This window comes from Aspergillus alliaceus (assembly GCF_009176365.1).
Source record: "Aspergillus alliaceus strain CBS 536.65 unplaced genomic scaffold BDW43scaffold_12, whole genome shotgun sequence".
NCBI lineage: Eukaryota > Fungi > Ascomycota > Eurotiomycetes > Eurotiales > Aspergillaceae > Aspergillus > Aspergillus alliaceus.
In genome coordinates, this window is record NW_022474695.1 from 759,405 (window position 1) to 776,337 (window position 16,933).

At 48.6% G+C, this 16,933-nt stretch overlaps 6 protein-coding genes across 6 annotated transcripts; 4 read left to right on the forward strand and 2 right to left on the reverse strand.

Moving 5' to 3' along the window:
* Positions 1-183: 183 nt before the first annotated feature.
* BDW43DRAFT_299037 (potassium transporter-domain-containing protein) lies at positions 184-4,644 on the forward strand (the record flags this gene model as incomplete). Its single annotated transcript, XM_032044661.1, has 8 exons — positions 184-916; positions 980-1,126; positions 1,237-1,238; positions 2,057-2,260; positions 2,311-2,571; positions 2,629-3,393; positions 3,483-3,590; positions 3,643-4,644. The coding sequence occupies 8 exons, from the start codon at positions 184-186 to the stop codon at positions 4,642-4,644; spliced, it is 3,222 nt and encodes a 1,073-aa protein (XP_031902403.1).
* A 794-nt stretch (positions 4,645-5,438) lies between these two features.
* BDW43DRAFT_309425 (uncharacterized protein) lies at positions 5,439-5,843 on the forward strand (the record flags this gene model as incomplete). Its single annotated transcript, XM_032046701.1, has 4 exons — positions 5,439-5,453; positions 5,516-5,556; positions 5,621-5,689; positions 5,756-5,843. The coding sequence occupies 4 exons, from the start codon at positions 5,439-5,441 to the stop codon at positions 5,841-5,843; spliced, it is 213 nt and encodes a 70-aa protein (XP_031902404.1).
* Positions 5,844-6,611: 768 nt separating this feature from the next.
* BDW43DRAFT_309426 (alpha-ketoacid dehydrogenase kinase family protein) lies at positions 6,612-8,147 on the forward strand (the record flags this gene model as incomplete). The annotated part of the gene is made up of 2 exons (XM_032046702.1): positions 6,612-6,895; positions 6,959-8,147. 2 exons carry the CDS (start codon positions 6,612-6,614, stop codon positions 8,145-8,147), a joined length of 1,473 nt encoding a protein of 490 aa, XP_031902405.1.
* Positions 8,148-8,251: 104 nt separating this feature from the next.
* BDW43DRAFT_318405 (IQ calmodulin-binding motif protein) lies at positions 8,252-12,713 on the reverse strand (the record flags this gene model as incomplete). The annotated part of the gene is made up of 7 exons (XM_032048698.1): positions 8,252-9,497; positions 9,601-9,925; positions 10,691-10,920; positions 10,971-11,363; positions 11,413-11,544; positions 11,606-12,425; positions 12,480-12,713. 7 exons carry the CDS (start codon positions 12,711-12,713, stop codon positions 8,356-8,358), a joined length of 3,276 nt encoding a protein of 1,091 aa, XP_031902406.1. The 3' UTR covers positions 8,252-8,355.
* A 466-nt stretch (positions 12,714-13,179) lies between these two features.
* On the forward strand, positions 13,180-15,761 carry BDW43DRAFT_36676 (putative thiamine pyrophosphate enzyme). The gene is made up of 4 exons (XM_032049970.1): positions 13,180-13,645; positions 13,714-13,756; positions 13,819-13,941; positions 14,050-15,761. Coding segments are annotated over exons 1-4 (1,797 nt in total). The 5' UTR covers positions 13,180-13,643; the 3' UTR covers positions 15,679-15,761.
* BDW43DRAFT_36674 (amidohydrolase family protein) lies at positions 15,762-16,933 on the reverse strand. The gene has a single exon (XM_032049969.1). It carries the CDS (start codon positions 16,904-16,906, stop codon positions 15,845-15,847), a length of 1,062 nt encoding a protein of 353 aa, XP_031902408.1. The 5' UTR covers positions 16,907-16,933; the 3' UTR covers positions 15,762-15,844.

Genomic DNA, 16,933 nt, shown 5'->3' on the forward strand with positions numbered 1-16,933 from the left:
TTGGGGTAATCTTGGAAGATGATTTAGTGGGGTATTTATAAGCTACAGGACTTATCGGGGTGTCGCCGAGATGGCTTTAAAAATACAGGATCGCACATCCCTAGGAAGGCTCTCCATTGCTTTTCTCTACTCAATCTTCATACTTCCCCATTGACCAAAAACAGCCACAACTAAGACGCGGATATGGGTGTCACTCGCCGACCTCCGCCAGCATATACTGCTCCCCCAGACTCCACAGTCCATGCCACTTCCGAGATCTATAGATCTATCTCGAAGACCGCCTCGGATGCCTCCCAGAGAAATCTAGAGACGTCTTTCACTATTCGTCCGTGCTCTGGACAAGCATGGGTTGTGCCAGCTGGGCACATTTGTCGTTTGACTACCCCCAAGGGCCCTCAAGTGGGTGACTTGAATATCTGGAATGCAAATAATCCCAGAGAGAGACTTTGGGCAGCGCGCACCCGTCAGATCCACGCTTCCCACGTGTCGGTTGGTGACCGTCTTTGGTCCAACCTGCCATATATTAGGCCACTGGTAACCATTACTGGTGACTCACTTGGTGGCGGGCAACTTCACGAAGTGCTCGATGCAGAAGGTAAACGAACCAAGGGTTTCGGAACGACGGAGTGGGGAGGACGAGTTCATGATCTCCTGGGTACCCGATGCGACCCTTACGTGAATCTGCTCATGGGTGGCGAGTCATTCGACTTTCACTGCCATTCAAACCTTACCCGCTCAATACTGCCATTTGGACTGAACGAGCTTGATGTGCACGACGTTTTGAATGTTTTCCAAGTAACTGGACTGGATGAAGAAGGGAAATACTTCATGGAAACTTCGCCAGCGAAGCCAGGGGAATATTTTGAGTTCTTTGCTGAGGTTGATGTTCTCTGTGCGCTTTCGGCGTGCCCTGGTGGTATGTGCTTTCTCTCGATTTAGTTGACTGGGAACCTGGGTCATGCTAACGGTTGTGTTTTAGGTGATCTGTCCAACTGGGGCTGGGAGGAGAAGAGCGAAATGGGGGCCACCACCCGCCCACTTGGTGTTGAAGTGTATCAATTGACTGATCCGAAAGTGCTGGAGAATTGGAAGGAGCCCGAGTCTCCAAAATACAGAGGGATGCACGGTTTGACGATGCCCCAGCGTGAAAATGATGGATCCGGATACGTGGGATTGTAGTTCGCACGATGCGACATTCAGATATTTGGGTTTGAACGAGGATTGGATTTGGTGTAGGGGTATCCCTGTTTATCGAATACTTAAAAGCCTCCTCGTATACTCTATGATAAAAAAGACTAAGGTATATTTCTGATGCTATGTCAAACAGAAACCATCAAACCCCGATGTACTTTGGAACCGTGTGCTCTGGCTCCAGTCCAACACGTGGTCATTGGCCTCGTCGCTTGCGTCATCTCGTTATCTCGCAAATCTAGATAGCTTTAACAAATTCAATTGAATAAGCTAAATCCTGCATCTTTTGACGTGGTGATAATCGTAGAAGATGATTGACCTATTGGTGGTGATAAATCCCGCAGACGGGCTGATCCTTCACAAGCGCCATCGTTGACTAGAACTCGACCCAAATAGAATGGACACCCCTGCTCTGTAAACACCTTGTCGTCACGATACGATAACATGTCAGACGAGGTGTAGTTGTGAAGAGATGCTAGAGATAAGGATATCGCTCGCTTTATGTGCATATAAGGATGTACGAGTCGGTGGTCGTTCTGGCAGCAAAGGTGGTGTTTCTCTGTTGATATTGGTGTCTAGAGCTTAACAAGTTTTACGGTCTTATTCGATTGACAATAAATTGTACAAGTGGATCCATCGTCAAGGACAGTTAGTGGCCACGTGCACAGAGAAGGCTAGTTACTATATGTGAGATACTAGTACTATATTGTCCCCCCCTCGACAATGCGTGAAACCTACCCTCTTACACTTACTCTGCCCCTTGAGCTTGCAAACCAAATCATACTCTAAGAATGTCAATGGATTCATGGAATACACTAATCCTGTTCAAAATGTGGCAGTTGATCAACCCTTACTCCACACATAGGGCATGGAGCAAGACCGAGACTCTGAAAAGGGTGCTATGGTCCATGAGAGTCGGCAAGATGATACACGGCAACCGTGCGATGACATCTACAACATTCGGCCGTGGAATAACCCCTTGGATAGGCTGCCAAGTGCGATAAGCACATTGGGTGAGGCGGATGAGGATCCTGGACTGCGAAAACCAGGTGATTTCAAACAGCCCCAGGTAGGAGCCACGCTGCAAGACGGGTTTGCTTGATAACTAAATATTAAAAGAAATTTGGGGGAAGGATGCTTCTTTGGCTTGCCTATCAGTCCGTTGGTGTTATATACGGTGATATCGGCACTAGTCCTCTTTACGTTTACTCGTCGACATTCAGTGAGACACCCTCTCGACAGGACCTCATTGGCGTACTCTCTATAATCATCTGGAGTTTAATCATGATGGTGACTGTCAAGTACGTCTTGGTTATTCTTCGCGCGGATAATGACGGCGAAGGAGGGACATTTAGTACATATTCTCTTCTCAGCCGCTATGTAAGACTACTTGCTATTCTACTTACACCTTGCAAAAGCTAAACTTGGCATATCTAGATGAATATCACCCACCGTGATCCGAGGGAAGCCTCCCTTGTTCAAATGAAACGACATTCAACAAATGACCTTGAACGAACTAGCAGACATGTACGGCACCGAATTGAATCAAGTAATCTTGTGAAACGCCTTCTCAAAGTCATGGGAGTATTGGCGGTTACAATGGTCCTTGCGGATGGACTTCTTACTCCAGCTCAATCAGTGTTGGGAGCTGTCCAAGGGATTGAAGTAGTGGCGCCCAATATTTCAAAAGGTACCATCATAGGAGTTACTGATGCTATCCTGGTCCTGCTATTTCTAATCCAACCGCTCGGGATTACTAAACTTACCTTTGCCTTTGCACCTATTGTCATCATATGGCTAGGATTTAACGCCGTGTTTGGCATATACAACCTTGCGAAGTATGACGCTGGTGTATTCATAGCATTCAATCCCGGATATGCCTTCGAATTCCTAGCCCGCCATGGTGAAGAGGGTTGGAGAATGCTTAGTGGGACGTTGCTCGCTTTCACTGGCGTGGAGGCTCTCTTCGCGGACATTGGGGCCTTCAGCAGAAAAGCTATCCAGATCAGCTGGCTAGGTTACACTTTTCCGTGTTTGCTCTTGGCCTATATCGGGCAAGCAGCTTATATCAGTGTACATCCGGAGGCATATTCGAACCCCTTTTTCAATGCTGCACCACCAGGAACCGTGTATCCTGCACTGGTCATTGCCATTCTAGCTGCTGTTGTCGCCTCGCAAGCCATCATAACTGCAACGTTTCAGGTAAGAACATCGCCAGTCTATGAAATAAGTGTTGCTAATCGTACCATTAGCTTCTCACGCAAGTGATGAAACTGTCATACTTCCCACAGATCAAAGTGGTCCATACCTCCGATATCTTTCATGGCCAGCTCTACATCCCGATTGCGAATTGGCTCCTTATGATCGGAACGATACTTGTGGCTTCCATCTACAATAATGTAAGTCTTAATCTCTATTTCTCTTTCAGATGCCAATGCTGACTGATTGAAGACTACATCTCTAGGTAACGCATACGGGGTCTGCGTTATATTCGTCACATTCTTCGACACATGCATGGTTGCGTTAGCAGCTATGTTTGTGTGGCGTATTAGCCCATTCATTGTGTTCCTGCCCTGGCTCATAATTGCCTGTTTGGATGGTGCATATCTCTCTTCTGGTCTCATGAAAGTTCCCACCGGTGCCTGGTTTACCATTGTGCTTGCTACGGTGTTGGCCATTCTCTTCCTAATATGGAGGTTTGGAAAAGAACAGCAATGGTTTGCGGAGGCTGAAGATCGCTTTCCTACCTCGCATTTCGTCTCCAAAGACCCAGATGGCCAAATCCGTCTAACAGATCGATTTGGCGGCACGCCCTTGAGTAAATCAAAAGGTCTCGGAATTTTTTTTGATAAGGCAGGCGAGACCACCCCGATAGTGTTCAGCCAATTTATCCTCAAATTGACCTCCATGCCTGCGGTTATAATCTTCTTTCATCTACGCCCAATCGAGACACCATCGGTACCGGCAGAAGGCCGCTATACAGTTTCGAGGCTTGCTATCCCTAACTGCTACCGTCTTGTTGTTCGATATGGGTACAATGACGAGATAATCACGCCAAATTTGGCGAACACCATCACCCAGCAGGTCCGCAAGTACTTGAGTGAGAGAGTGGATGATCAGGTAGACTCATCAATGAGCACGCATGACACCACCACGAACAATAGTCATCCTAGTTCTGTAGAGCAATCCATGACATCTGCGGCTGCAGAGTCTACGGCAGCCGGCAAAGGGCAAGATAATAGACCATTGGCTAAGCTCGAAGATGCATACAGTCATGGGGTTATTTATATTACCGGTAAAGAACAAATGAGGGTCAACAGGAGCAAGAATTATCTTCGGAGAATAGTGTTGTGGATTTTCTTGTGGATCAGAGAGAATACCAGGGCGAAAATAGCATCTCTAGGGCTGGAAACGGAAAAGGTTATTGAGGTTGGCTTTCTTAAAGATATATAATGGGTGTTGAAAGGGGTGGGGTGACAAAGGGGTGATACTTCGAATGTAACCTATGCATCTTCGGTTCAAATTGGTATAGTAGGCCATGCAGGTGCCCTGAATAGTAGTCGCATAAGCTTGCAGCAGTGCACAGCCTCGTTGCCTTAGAGAAAGTGTCAATGACGTATTGGGGTTCAATTGATTGAGGCCAGAATAATACTCAAGATTCAGCAAGGCGGTACCGGGAGCGGTGAATGCCACCTTTGGGGTCTTTGGGGATGGTGGATATCCACCACGTGACTGCCCCGCCCGAGAACATCGTCATCGTCATAGTCTTTACCCCACCATCCGTCATGCATGTCAAAGCACGAGGAATCGGTGCCACAGGCGAATCGAAGCCACAAGATGAGACGGATAAACCTGCAGGTGTAAATGGCGTAGAGATCTGACGACACAGTAAAGCTAGAGGACATGAAACAATGGATCCCACGGAAATGACGGAGTAGGAAACTTTGTCACGAGGGGTATGGACCGAATGGCGCGATTCACAGGAATTGGGGAGCCTGCAGACTGAGGCAACCGTCTGTCCTCCCACACTATCGGGCAAATTTCACATTTCCCCCCTTATCAGTAGTGATATTGACTCAAACCCCCGCAAGGTGGTATAAAAGTCTCCGGTGTCCCACCCTGTCAACGGCTTGTTTCTCCCACTATCCTACAACTGACACCCCCTAAGCACACAAACGCTACTTGTCCACTTCCTGACTTTCGTTCATTGACAATTTTAATACACTTTCCCATCCCAACGTGTGAAAATGCCTCTCTACAACGTTCGTTACGCCCTTCCTCTCCATTTCTTGGATTCCAAGTGCTCATCTGCCTTTCCATTTAGGTTACACTCAAGAAGGACTCCCCTCCCGAGGAGCTGGAGAAGTGAGTCACCTTATAGCCAACCGCACAAGTCGAATACCTACTAACATCGCCTCTTCTCTACTAGAGCTAAGAACAAGGCTATTAGCGAAGGAGGCACTATCAAGCACGAGTATACGCTTATCAAGGGTTTCACGTAAGGCAACCTTCCATTATGAAATTCCACAATACTCCGGCAACAAGCCCAACTGACGCCTACAAGTGTCGAGTACCCCGATGACCATGTCGGTGCTCTTGAGTCGTCCGACCATGTCCACGTCGAACAGGACGGTGAGATGAAGATTCAGTAGTTGGAAACACACGCCGATCCCGGGAAAGAATACGATACTGTATCGCTGTCAACAAGCAAGCGGAAGTAGCTCATGAACTATATATTGATACTCGTCCGGGGTAATTGTGGTTCATGGGTGGTTGTACGAATTACGAATATTCTAGTCTAGCGTTTCAAGGGAATGTTGTTTATGGGCACCAGGACTGCTGTGCGGGCACCTGTACACACCAGAGAATATTCTCTTGTTCAATCATGACTTAGTATCATATCCAATATTAAGTTTATCGTGTAACTGTTTTCTTTCTACTCACCAACTGCCAGTAACTAGGCGGCACAGATTACTCAAGAGATAATGACTTAACCTGATAGGGAAGCAACCAACCACAACAGGCCAAGAACAACTGCATACATACGATAAGCGTAAAGGCAAAGAGCTGCGATAAGCGTCTACAATATATATCTATTATAGGTCTGGTCCATACGGGTCCTGACGCAGTGTTGCTGATCCGAAGTAAGGGACCCCGGCTCGTTTCTTGTTTTATCTAAAATGGTTCGCGTCCCATTGGCCTGTTTTCGCGATTGTATGTACTTACCAATATTCAAAGACTGAAGGGATGAAAAGTGAAAGTGGTGTTTTCTCATTCATACTCTGTTTACAACTGTCAAGTTCTATTGTGGTGACTAAGCATTCCGAAGTTAACCGCCGCTTGGCCTGGATGGTATTAGTGTCCGTCCTTCCCACGTGAGAATTACCCTTTTGAGTGGTATGATGTGAGCACTGACAGTGATGAATGTCACACTTGAGGCAGAAGGACTCAATGTGAAACTAGTCACAGAATGGCTACTGCTTACGATGGCTATAACTAATGCTTTCGTACGGGTACTGAACTCCAGCGCCCGACATAGGATTTTGTCAACCCATAATGTCCTAAAAGCACGTCAGTTCAGTGTGTCACCGCTCTATAAGGTTGTAACATCACCACAGCACCTGTTCGCCTATGGGGCTAATGATGAAGTCACACGTCTTGCGGCTAGTCGCCGTCGGCCATTAACTCTTGCAGATTTGCTCAAGTGAGTCTGTTATGGTGGACCTTATCTAAATTGTGCAGAATATACTTATCACGATCTATCTAGACACGGTCGTCCGCCATTATCGAAGGATGCTCTCCTCGCATCGGCGAATTTTACGCTTTCGCTTCTCCCTGCTCGACTCGCATCTAGAATCGAAGCTCTAAGAAACCTCCCATTTATTGTCGTTTCGAATCCCCACGTTTCAAAGATCTACAATAATTATCTTCACTCCTTGTCAACCCTTCTCCCGTACCAGCAACGGCAGGTAACGACACTCGAGGCAGAGAAACACTTCGCGGAGGTACTGGCGGATTTAGTCCATACTCATACGAATACCATTCCCGTACTTGCGCGCGGATTTCTTGAATGCCGCCGATATATCGACTCGGCGGAGGTGACTCGGTTCCTTGACACCCACCTTCGGGCGAGAATCGGCACTCGGCTGATAGCTGAGCAACACTTGGCGCTTCATTTTGCTTCACAACCAGTCACTGATGATGGCCGTCCGCCGAAGAGCACAGCACCATCGAACTATATAGGTGTCATCGACACTGCTCTGCAGCCGGCACGCATTGTCAAGCTCTGTGAGGATTTTGTCGGAGAAATCTGCGAATTGAAATATGGCGTCCGCCCACGGCTCACCATTGGTGGACAACCGGACGCTACCTTTGCGCATGTTCCTGTCCATGTAGAGTACATACTCACGGAACTGTTGAAGAATGCGTTCAGAGCTGTGGTTGAGTCGGGGAATGAACGTGAGCCTATTGAGGTGACCATCGCCGCTGCACCTGACGTCCCGAGCAACCATGTACTCGGGCCATGTTCACCATCATTGGGAACTCAGCCCCATCAACCTGACTCTGATGTTGGATTTGAGAGGGACAGCGTCGCTGGAACCGCAGATGCGAACGAGTCAATCAAACATTCGTCCCCCTCCACGCAAAGCATTACGATCAGAATTCGGGACAGAGGGGGTGGGATCCCTCCCGAAATTCTGCCAAATATTTGGTCCTATAGCTTTACCACTTTCTCCGATCTCGACCTGCAGGGATCGGAAAACGGAAACATGGATGCTTTGAATGCCATGTCTTCCAGCAGTGGTCACTTGAGTAGCATTGCAGGACTTGGGTACGGATTGCCATTAAGCAGGGCCTACGCTGAGTACTTTGGTGGTAGTATTGCCGTACAGAGCCTTTGGGGCTGGGGAACCGACGTCTATCTGACTCTACAAGGAGTTGGAAAGGTCGGTTGATAGATGATAGGACAATGTAAATGTTGTCTGGATTTTGCGAATATCTGCTGGTTATATATGCACTGGTGAATTGCTGACACCATATGTCACGCTACAGATACTGGATGTCTGGAATATATTGTCGTTTCTTCCTTTATCACAGTTACCCATGAATCCTCCTACTTTTCCAACCCTAAGTACAGTCCACAGATGTGTAAAACACAATCTCCTAAAGCCTGGACTCCGTGGATGTCTGGAGCCAAAACATGTCGACAAACTCCGAAATGTTCATATCATCGTTCTCAACGGCGGCAAGGATTCTGGCGATGTGTGCCTCTGAGAATATAAGACGCATGTTTCTCATAATCTTGTCACGTACCGCGGCCGCAGACCTAGGGTTCTTGACATGACCGATTGGATATTCCACCAATACCTCAGGCAGGATAGTGCCGTCACGAAAATACACCGTCAAAGCAGAACCGATACTCTTTTTCTCCAAGTCAAGATAATCAGCCGTCAATCGATCATCGGCCACCACAATGATCCGTTCACGCATTGCAGCAAGCTCCTCACTCCTCGCCCAGCAACTCTCATCCAGATAATCACGAGCCTCAGGAGCCTCGCCCTTTAACAACGCCAGAGCAACAACGTACTGAATACAATGATCCCGATCCGCAGCATTATACAACGGACCCCGTTTATTGATAATCAAATCCGCCGCCCCCGTCGTCCGAACCTCAATCCTCTCAACATCTCCCGCCCCCAACCCCATACTCACAAGTCTTTCCCTCTGAACCAACATCCCCTCAACAGCCGCAATACCATGCCCCTCAACCGGCATCACTTTGACCACCACATTCCTAACTGTCCACGTCCCAAACGCCCTCGGAAACTCAAACGCTTCCCCCCCAAAACACCGCCTGTAGAACCCCCACGGCACAGACCCCAAAACCCCCGGTACACCGTCCTGCCCGGCCCTCACAACCAACGCCAAATGCACCGCCCGCATCCCCGCATCCCCCGCCGCCCACCCCTTGCGCGAAATCGTATTCTCCTCCGTGCGGTATATCCGGCTCGGATGCCCGTCCATCCAGACGTGCGAGATTGTCGCCATGGTCTGCGCCTCGGTGAGTCCCAGGAGCCAGGAGACGACGGCTGCGGAGGCGAGTTTGACGAGGATGACGTGGTCAGTTCCAAGGGCGTTGAAGGCGTTGCGCATTTGGTAGCAGCCTTGGATCTCGTAGGCTTTTATGAGAGCTTCGAGGAGGGTTCGTATGGTTAGGGGTGGACTGGGGCCGGGGTGGTTGTTGGGGGTGGGGTTTGAGGAGCGGCATAGCCAATCTGTTGTTGAGAGGATGGCGGCTAGGTTATCTATATGAGATAAGCAATATTATAATCAATCTTCACTCTTTGTTAAGACACTCCGCACAACAAAAGGCTAGTCTTCAAAGAGAGGAGGGAAGGAGTACCGTACCAGAAGGATGGCCCCACTCCGCTCCCCCAAGAGCATCATTGTGATCCAAGTACCGGATCAAAACTCCTAAATCGAATGCCCCCTTCACCGGATCCAACTGGTACCTTGTCGCTGGTAGCTTGAATCCATTTGGAACGACCGTACCTGGTACACAGGGGCCGAGGAGGTTGCGGGCCTCGGGGCTTTTCGAGGCTGTTTCGATGGCGCAGCTTAGGGTGTCGAGGAGGGCTGTGCGGGCTGCAGTGTAGGCTGATGAGTCTGTTATATTGTAGTGGTAGAGATAGTCTGTTATAGCTTTTATGGGAGGGTCGTAGGGGTGGGACATCTTGGGGGTTGGGTGTTGTATACAGTGGGTGAAAGATGGAGGTGGGAAATGTACGGAGTATTAAGTAGGTATAAATAAGACTACGGAGTATTTTGGTTTGAGATGTAGGGCATAAGGTGTGGGGGTTGAGGATGTTGTGTTACTTTGGTACACGTATAGTTTATGATCCTGACGGAGGAAGACCCAATATCGGATATTATGTTGTTTTGAAGTACTGTTAAATCCTTCTACTATTATTTTCTTTATTAGTTCTTCAGTAAATCATGGATTATAGTAACTCATAGGCCACCGGGGCCGTCAAATTCAAACGACTCAATATGGTAAAGGGAGCAGTAGATGGGAGGAATGCGTGAAATCACCGGGCATACGTGTGGCGGAGTAAGACCTAGGGAAGGGATGTCAGCAAAGTTACTAGTATAATCTTAGGAGGATTGAATGCGACGTACGGCTTGTGCGTGACGGTAACAGTAGTAGGGTAGGTGGCCAAATTACCTTTACGGCTTGCTGCTCGTAAACAAGCGCCTTAGCCGTATGCATTGGCACAGGACCTATTTACGTAGTCCCAGTCCTTGTGTAAGGGGGAATACAGGAGCTGTTTCGTGTTTAGTATCACTTATAGGGCTCGGAGAGTAGCATGTTTTGGTTATCCTCATTGTCTCATGATTCATATCCAACCGACCGCTAAGCTTAATTCCAAAAATATAGTCGTAACCAAGTTAACTAGAATCCACCAGCACCTCGCACTCTCTGCACAGCTCCAACCACCCCTTTGGCCCAGCTGAAACGTCCCGGGTTGACACCAATAGAACCTTCAGGAACCTCACCGGTGACGGTATCATGCCAGCATCCATCTTTAGGACTCACCGCGCCATAAAGCACTGTGTTCTGGTTGCGATTGATCGTCTCAAGCCATGAACGGCAGATGAGCGGCGAGTCGATGAGGATGTTAATTTCCTGGCTGTGGTAGAATGATTGAGTGTCGAGGTTTCCATTTCCTATATACTGTTAGCTGGGACCTGGTCTGAAAAGGAAGAGGACTTTCTACCTTGTATAGCCACTTTCCCGTCGATAATCATGAGCTTGATGTGACAACTTCGACGCTTAAACTTGTTATGGATGGGCTTCGTCTGGTCTTTAGCCACATAATTATATATACGTAGTCTTGAGCGCTCCTCCTGTGTCTCGAGGGAGCTATATAGCCGGTTAGAAATCATTTCATTCGTCCCGTTCTGGAAGGGAAGTAATTGTCCGGCGTCGTTATAGCCCAGACAAAGGTAGCATGTGACAACGACCCCACGACGGACTGCCTCTAGTAAGGGTTCTAGGAGAGGCTCTGCATTCATATTTGGGGTCTGGATAAAGATTGAGTGCTCTGCGTTTTGAATTGCCGAGAGGAAGGCGGCGTTTTGCGGGGTATAAATGCTTGAATGGTTCGGCGCTCGAGATCGTTAGTATGGTAAAGCATTGAATGATTGTGTACCACTTACCTCCCCAAGGCTCTCTATTTACTAAAGCCATTGGAAATGTTTCATGGGGCGGTGATATGGTGTATGGCGTCATCGGGATATCTTGATCACTGTTAGGGGCATCACCGGTTGTATTTGGCTGGGTAGTCGTGTCTGTGAGACAAAGTAAGCTATAAGATCCGTGCAAGTACAAAGAATTGCCAAGGATATATACTCAGGTGACGAGTGACAGGACTAGTTTTTGGCTCGCCCGGTCTTGGCTTGAGCGTGCCGTTGACTCTTTGTGCCTCGTCCTTAATATCGGAGTCATAGTGTTGGTCTGTGGTGGTGTGCTCTGGCAAAGACAAACCCTGAGCCTCCTGCCCGTGGCTTACGTCCATCATGGAAAGACTAGGGGGTGGAGCACCTGCAGCGGGAGACGACAGCATGGGAAAGGGCGTATTGAAGTGCTTCCCCCATGAGATTAACGCGGTATCATAGAAAGCGTCTACAATGGGACCTTCAAGCCTGACCATCATCTCCAGATTGTCGTTATCTTGAACATTGCTGCTCTGGAGTAGGGCAATTCTCCGGTCAATTACCATAAATTTAGCATGAAACGTTCCGAATAGAGGACGGTGGTAGTTGACAACCTGCAGGTCGATGTTAGGAACTTCATCGGCAGGAGGAAGTTGGACTTTGTCGCTGGTGTATTTCTTTTCTGGTACGTCTAAACGGTTATCATAGGCCTGTCGTGGGTCACCCCGGTCATAGATCATCTTCACCACGACCTTTGTGCCGCGCTCACCCGCTCGTTTGGATAGTTCGCGAAAGGCATTGGTCACTAAGGTCGAAGCATCGGAATGGATCCAGAAGTTTGTACCAAGAAAGACTTCTGTTTCAGCCCGGGCAATACAGTTTGCCATGTGCCGGCACAAGTCCGGCAATGGGGCCACGATTGTCAAAGGTAGGATTCCATGGCCACCCATGAATGGGGGCGAGACCACCCCCGCCATTGGGTTCTTTTCCAAGGTGCATAGTGCATCATGATATACCTGTTACATGATAGTTAGATATACTCTATCTTTACCTGATAGACTATCTCTTACCTGCAGGAATAGCTTGGTCGGTTTTGTAGGGCCCCAATTTCCACACTCCAGGGCCTTCTGTAACCTGTCATGGCTATTTACCCCATTCTCTGGTTCCGGCTTGCCCTCTTCGTCGTGATGGTCATTGTAAAGCTTGTGAAAGACCTTGGTTGGTGCTTGATTTGGGTCTTGTGCAAGTGCGGAGCTCACAGTTTTGCTGCTGTGACATAGTTGGTAAACCCTTTCTGGGATCATGTCGGCGCAGGTTTGGTTAGGGCTCTTATGTTGGCGGATGAACCAATATCCTATTGAAGTCAAAAAGATAGAGAATAGAGTACAGGATAACTTGACGAGAGGCTCGACCATGGATTGACCAACGCCAAAAGATATATGAATTCCTGCCATGTTCTCCAGCAATGACGTAGACTAAGCACCATAAGGCTGAAGGGAGGAGGGTGTGATGCTTGTGGTACCGGTTTCTATGAATAAGGCTAAGCTGTAGTGGAGACGTTTAATGTAGGGGTAAGCATTTTGGAAGTGATTTATAAATAATCTGTTTCGAAATTCACAATATGACGAAAGCGTTGTCGAGTGAAAGACATCCAAATGTGGTTGCCTGAGGACCGACGTCATCGGTGCCTGAGGGATGTGTCTTAAATAGGAAGTGTACATACATTTGCCTGTGTGTCCCATCTAGAAACTTGATATGAGCATTTACGAGTATCAGGGTAAGATTCACATCAATAGCCTTTGAAATCTAGATTTATTGTGATAACCCTGATCTTTACGGGCCAAGAAAGTAAGTCTGCAGGTACCGAATTCAGAGAACCAGAATGCAACGGACCAGTATGCCAATTTGTTCTCCACCTCGGAAACATTGCCTGGGCCTCCGATGTCGCGATCGACGATACAAAGAGTGCTATGCCAACCCCGCAGTGGAACTGTTGCGATGTTCTATGGAAGCTACATTATATCGGGAAGTTTGTCCCGGTTATTCTATAGCCATCGGACTTTACGCCGACCTTATACCAACTGCTTCTGGAAATAGATTTCCTTGTACCTTTAATAAGCAGCGCCTCCTCAAGTTCATATTAAGCACCGATCTTCTACGTCTCTACATATCCTTTCGCTTGTTTCCTGGTTATTCTCTGTCTACATCTGTTCTGGGTTCGGTACATTGAAATCATGTAAGTATACTCAATATATGTGACCCCAAGCAGCCAAAATGCATTGACGGCTATTAACCAACCATTAGGGTTTATACTGCATCTTTTGCCTTTTTCGAGGCTCTATGGGAGGTATGCACCTTACGTTCTCTCTTCGATTAGTTGATTTTTTCCAAGCTAAAGGAGTCTCATAGGCTGGAATCACCCATGTCTTCGCCAATCTAGGGTCCGATCATCCCTCCATCCTGGAGGCTATGGTTAAGGGTCGGAAAGAGAAGCCTGACGAATTTCCTAAAGTCTTCACCTGTCCTAACGAAGTAAGTTCATTCAGCTTACAAATCGCCTTGAGGTTCTCCTCAGTTACTACTGGTTTCCATGAGCCCTTGGATATCAAGACTAACCCCGCATTTCACTCTACCCCGCAGATGGTTGCCCTTTCTATGGCAGATGGTTACGCTCGACTTACCGGCCAGCCGCAATGCGTGATTGTTCATGTTGATGTCGGCACGCAAGGATTAGCCGCTGCCGTACACAATGCGTCCTGCGGGCGTGCTCCGGTTTTAATCTTTGCCGGTCTCTCGCCCTTCACTATTGAAGGGGAGATGCGGGGCTCTCGCACCGAGTACATTCACTGGATTCAAGATGTTCCGGATCAGAAGCAGATTGTTTCCCAATACTGCCGGTACTCGGGAGAAATCCGTTCTGGTAAGAATGTAAAGCAGATGGTCAACCGGGCTCTTCAATTTGCAACTAGCGATCCTAAGGGTCCGGTGTATCTGGCTGGTGCTCGAGAGGTGATGGAGGAGGAAATTGAGCCATATAAGGTCAATCAGAAAGTCTGGGGCCCTGTGGCACCGTCTGCATTGCCAGCTGAAGGCGTTGAACTGATCGCGTCCGAACTCGCAGCTGCCAAGGAGCCTCTGGTGATTGTAGGTTATTCTGGACGTGAGACTAGAGGAGTGGAAGAGCTTGTTAAGCTCGCGGACACATTCAAGGGAGTTCGAGTACTGGACACCGGTGGATGCGACATGTGCTTCCCAGGCGACCACCCGGCGTCATTGGGAATGCGATTTGGTCTCCATGAGGCTATCAAAACAGCAGATTTCATACTAGTTGCCGACTGCGATGTGCCCTGGATCCCGACACAATGCAAACCGTCCGAATCAGCAAAGATCGTCCACGTAGATGTTGATCCACTCAAACAACAAATGCCGGTTTTCTATCTCCCTTCCATAGCCACATTCCGCGCAGAATCAGCTACGGCTTTCAAACAGATCAACGAGCACGTTACCGCCAACGAATCGCTAAAGCAGTTACTTGCCTCCGAGGAGCAGACATCTCTCGGTAAACGTCGCGAGGACGAATACAAGAAGACCCGACAAGGGATTGCAGATCTTGCTGTAACGCCATCAGGGGGTGGTAACGCTGACCTTAATGTCTCTTACCTTATCAGTCAGATTCGGAAGAGCTGCCCTGCGGATACCATTTGGGCCATCGAATCCGTCACACTCACTCCTTTTGTAGCTGATCAGATCGCTGCCACTTTGCCCAAGTCATGGATCAATTGTGGGGGTGGCGGACTTGGCTGGTCTGGTGGAGGTGCACTCGGCATTAAACTGGCCACTGACCACAAAAACGGCGGCAAGAATAAAGGTAAGTTTGTCTGCCAAATTGTGGGAGATGGCACGTACCTCTTTTCTGTCCCGGGCTCCGTCTACTGGATCTCTCGGCGGTATAGCATTCCTATCCTTACTATCGTGCTGAACAACAAGGGCTGGAATGCTCCCAGACGGAGTATGCTTCTCGTCCATCCTGAAGGGGACGGCTCGCGTTCTACTAATGAAGACCTCAATATTTCCTTCGCCCCAACCCCTGATTACCCTGGTATTGCGAAGGCTGCAGCAGGAGGAGAGCTCTGGGCGGGCACTGCAGCTTCGGTTTCAGATCTTGCAAGGATGCTACCAGAGGCCATCAAAACCGTACAAAGTGGGACTACTGCTGTCTTGGAAGCCCAGCTAGACGGGACAGTCGGAAAGCACGTTCACAAGAACTAACTTCATTGTCTACTTGCAGAAGGTTTGGTATTTAGAGTCTGTTAATCGGTAGATTATGTGCTTAACTTAATATTTTGGCTTGTAATACATATCCAGTCAACTTTTATACAGCATCTTAAACCATGACAGTGTATTTGCATGGATAATTCACTGAAATAAAAAACAATCACGACACTGGCGCATCCGAGTCATGGAACTTCTCCAGCTTCAGAAGCTTCTTCGCATTCTCCCGTCCCACGTTCAAGTACCCATCCTCCCCCCCAAGAGCCTTCTTGATATTCTCCGCATCCTGATCCCACCACCCACAACCATTCTCAATCGTCTCATAAGGATAATCCACACTGAAAAGGATCCGCTCCGGCCCCAGATAATCACAAACATACTTCAGCGTAGGCGTCGAGAAATGCCCACTAGTCGTGACCCAGATATTATTCTTAAAATAATAATAAATATCCCTCTCACACATGCGATCGCCCGCCTTCTTCGCCAGCGGCCGCTCAACATCCTCCAACCAATGGTTAATCCTCCAAAAGTCAAACGGAATATGCTCCCCCAAATGCCCAACAATAACCTTCAACTTGGGAAACCGATCAAACACCCCATTCGTAATCAACCCGAGCAAATGCAACGACACCCCATTCGCGAAACTTAACGGCGGCCCAACAAGGTACTTCCGCCCCGCATACTGCTGCCGATAATACTGCCCCTGCGGTGCCGCCGGATGGATATAAACCGGCACATCGAGCTCCACAGCCACCCTCCAGAACTCATCATACTCAGGCTGGTCATAGAAGAGATACGTTTCGCCATCGACCCCAGCATGCTGGATATCATTCAGCAGCGCGCCGTGGAACCCGAGCTCCGTCACACACCGCCGGAGTTCCTGGCCCGCTTGTACGGAATCGTGCATTGAGAGCGCGGCGAAGGCGCCGAGCCTGTCGCGGTGCGGCTTGATCATGTCGGCGATGTAGTCGTTGACCTCATGGGCTTGTTTCTCAGCGGCGGATTTGTCGGTTATTCCCTGGATGCCGGGGACAGTGAGCGAGATGATGGTGTAGCCGATGCCGTGGGCGTTAGAGATTTGGAGGCGTTCGTCGGTGATGGATTTTATTTGGAGGAGATAGCGGTCGAGGTCGGTGGGGGCGATGTAGAGGGCTGCTTGCTCGCGGATTTGGTCTGCCTTTGAGGGGATTTCGTAGGCTTCTTCTAGGGCAATCTTGCCAAGCATTTTCGTTTTTTTTTTTTTTTTTTTTTT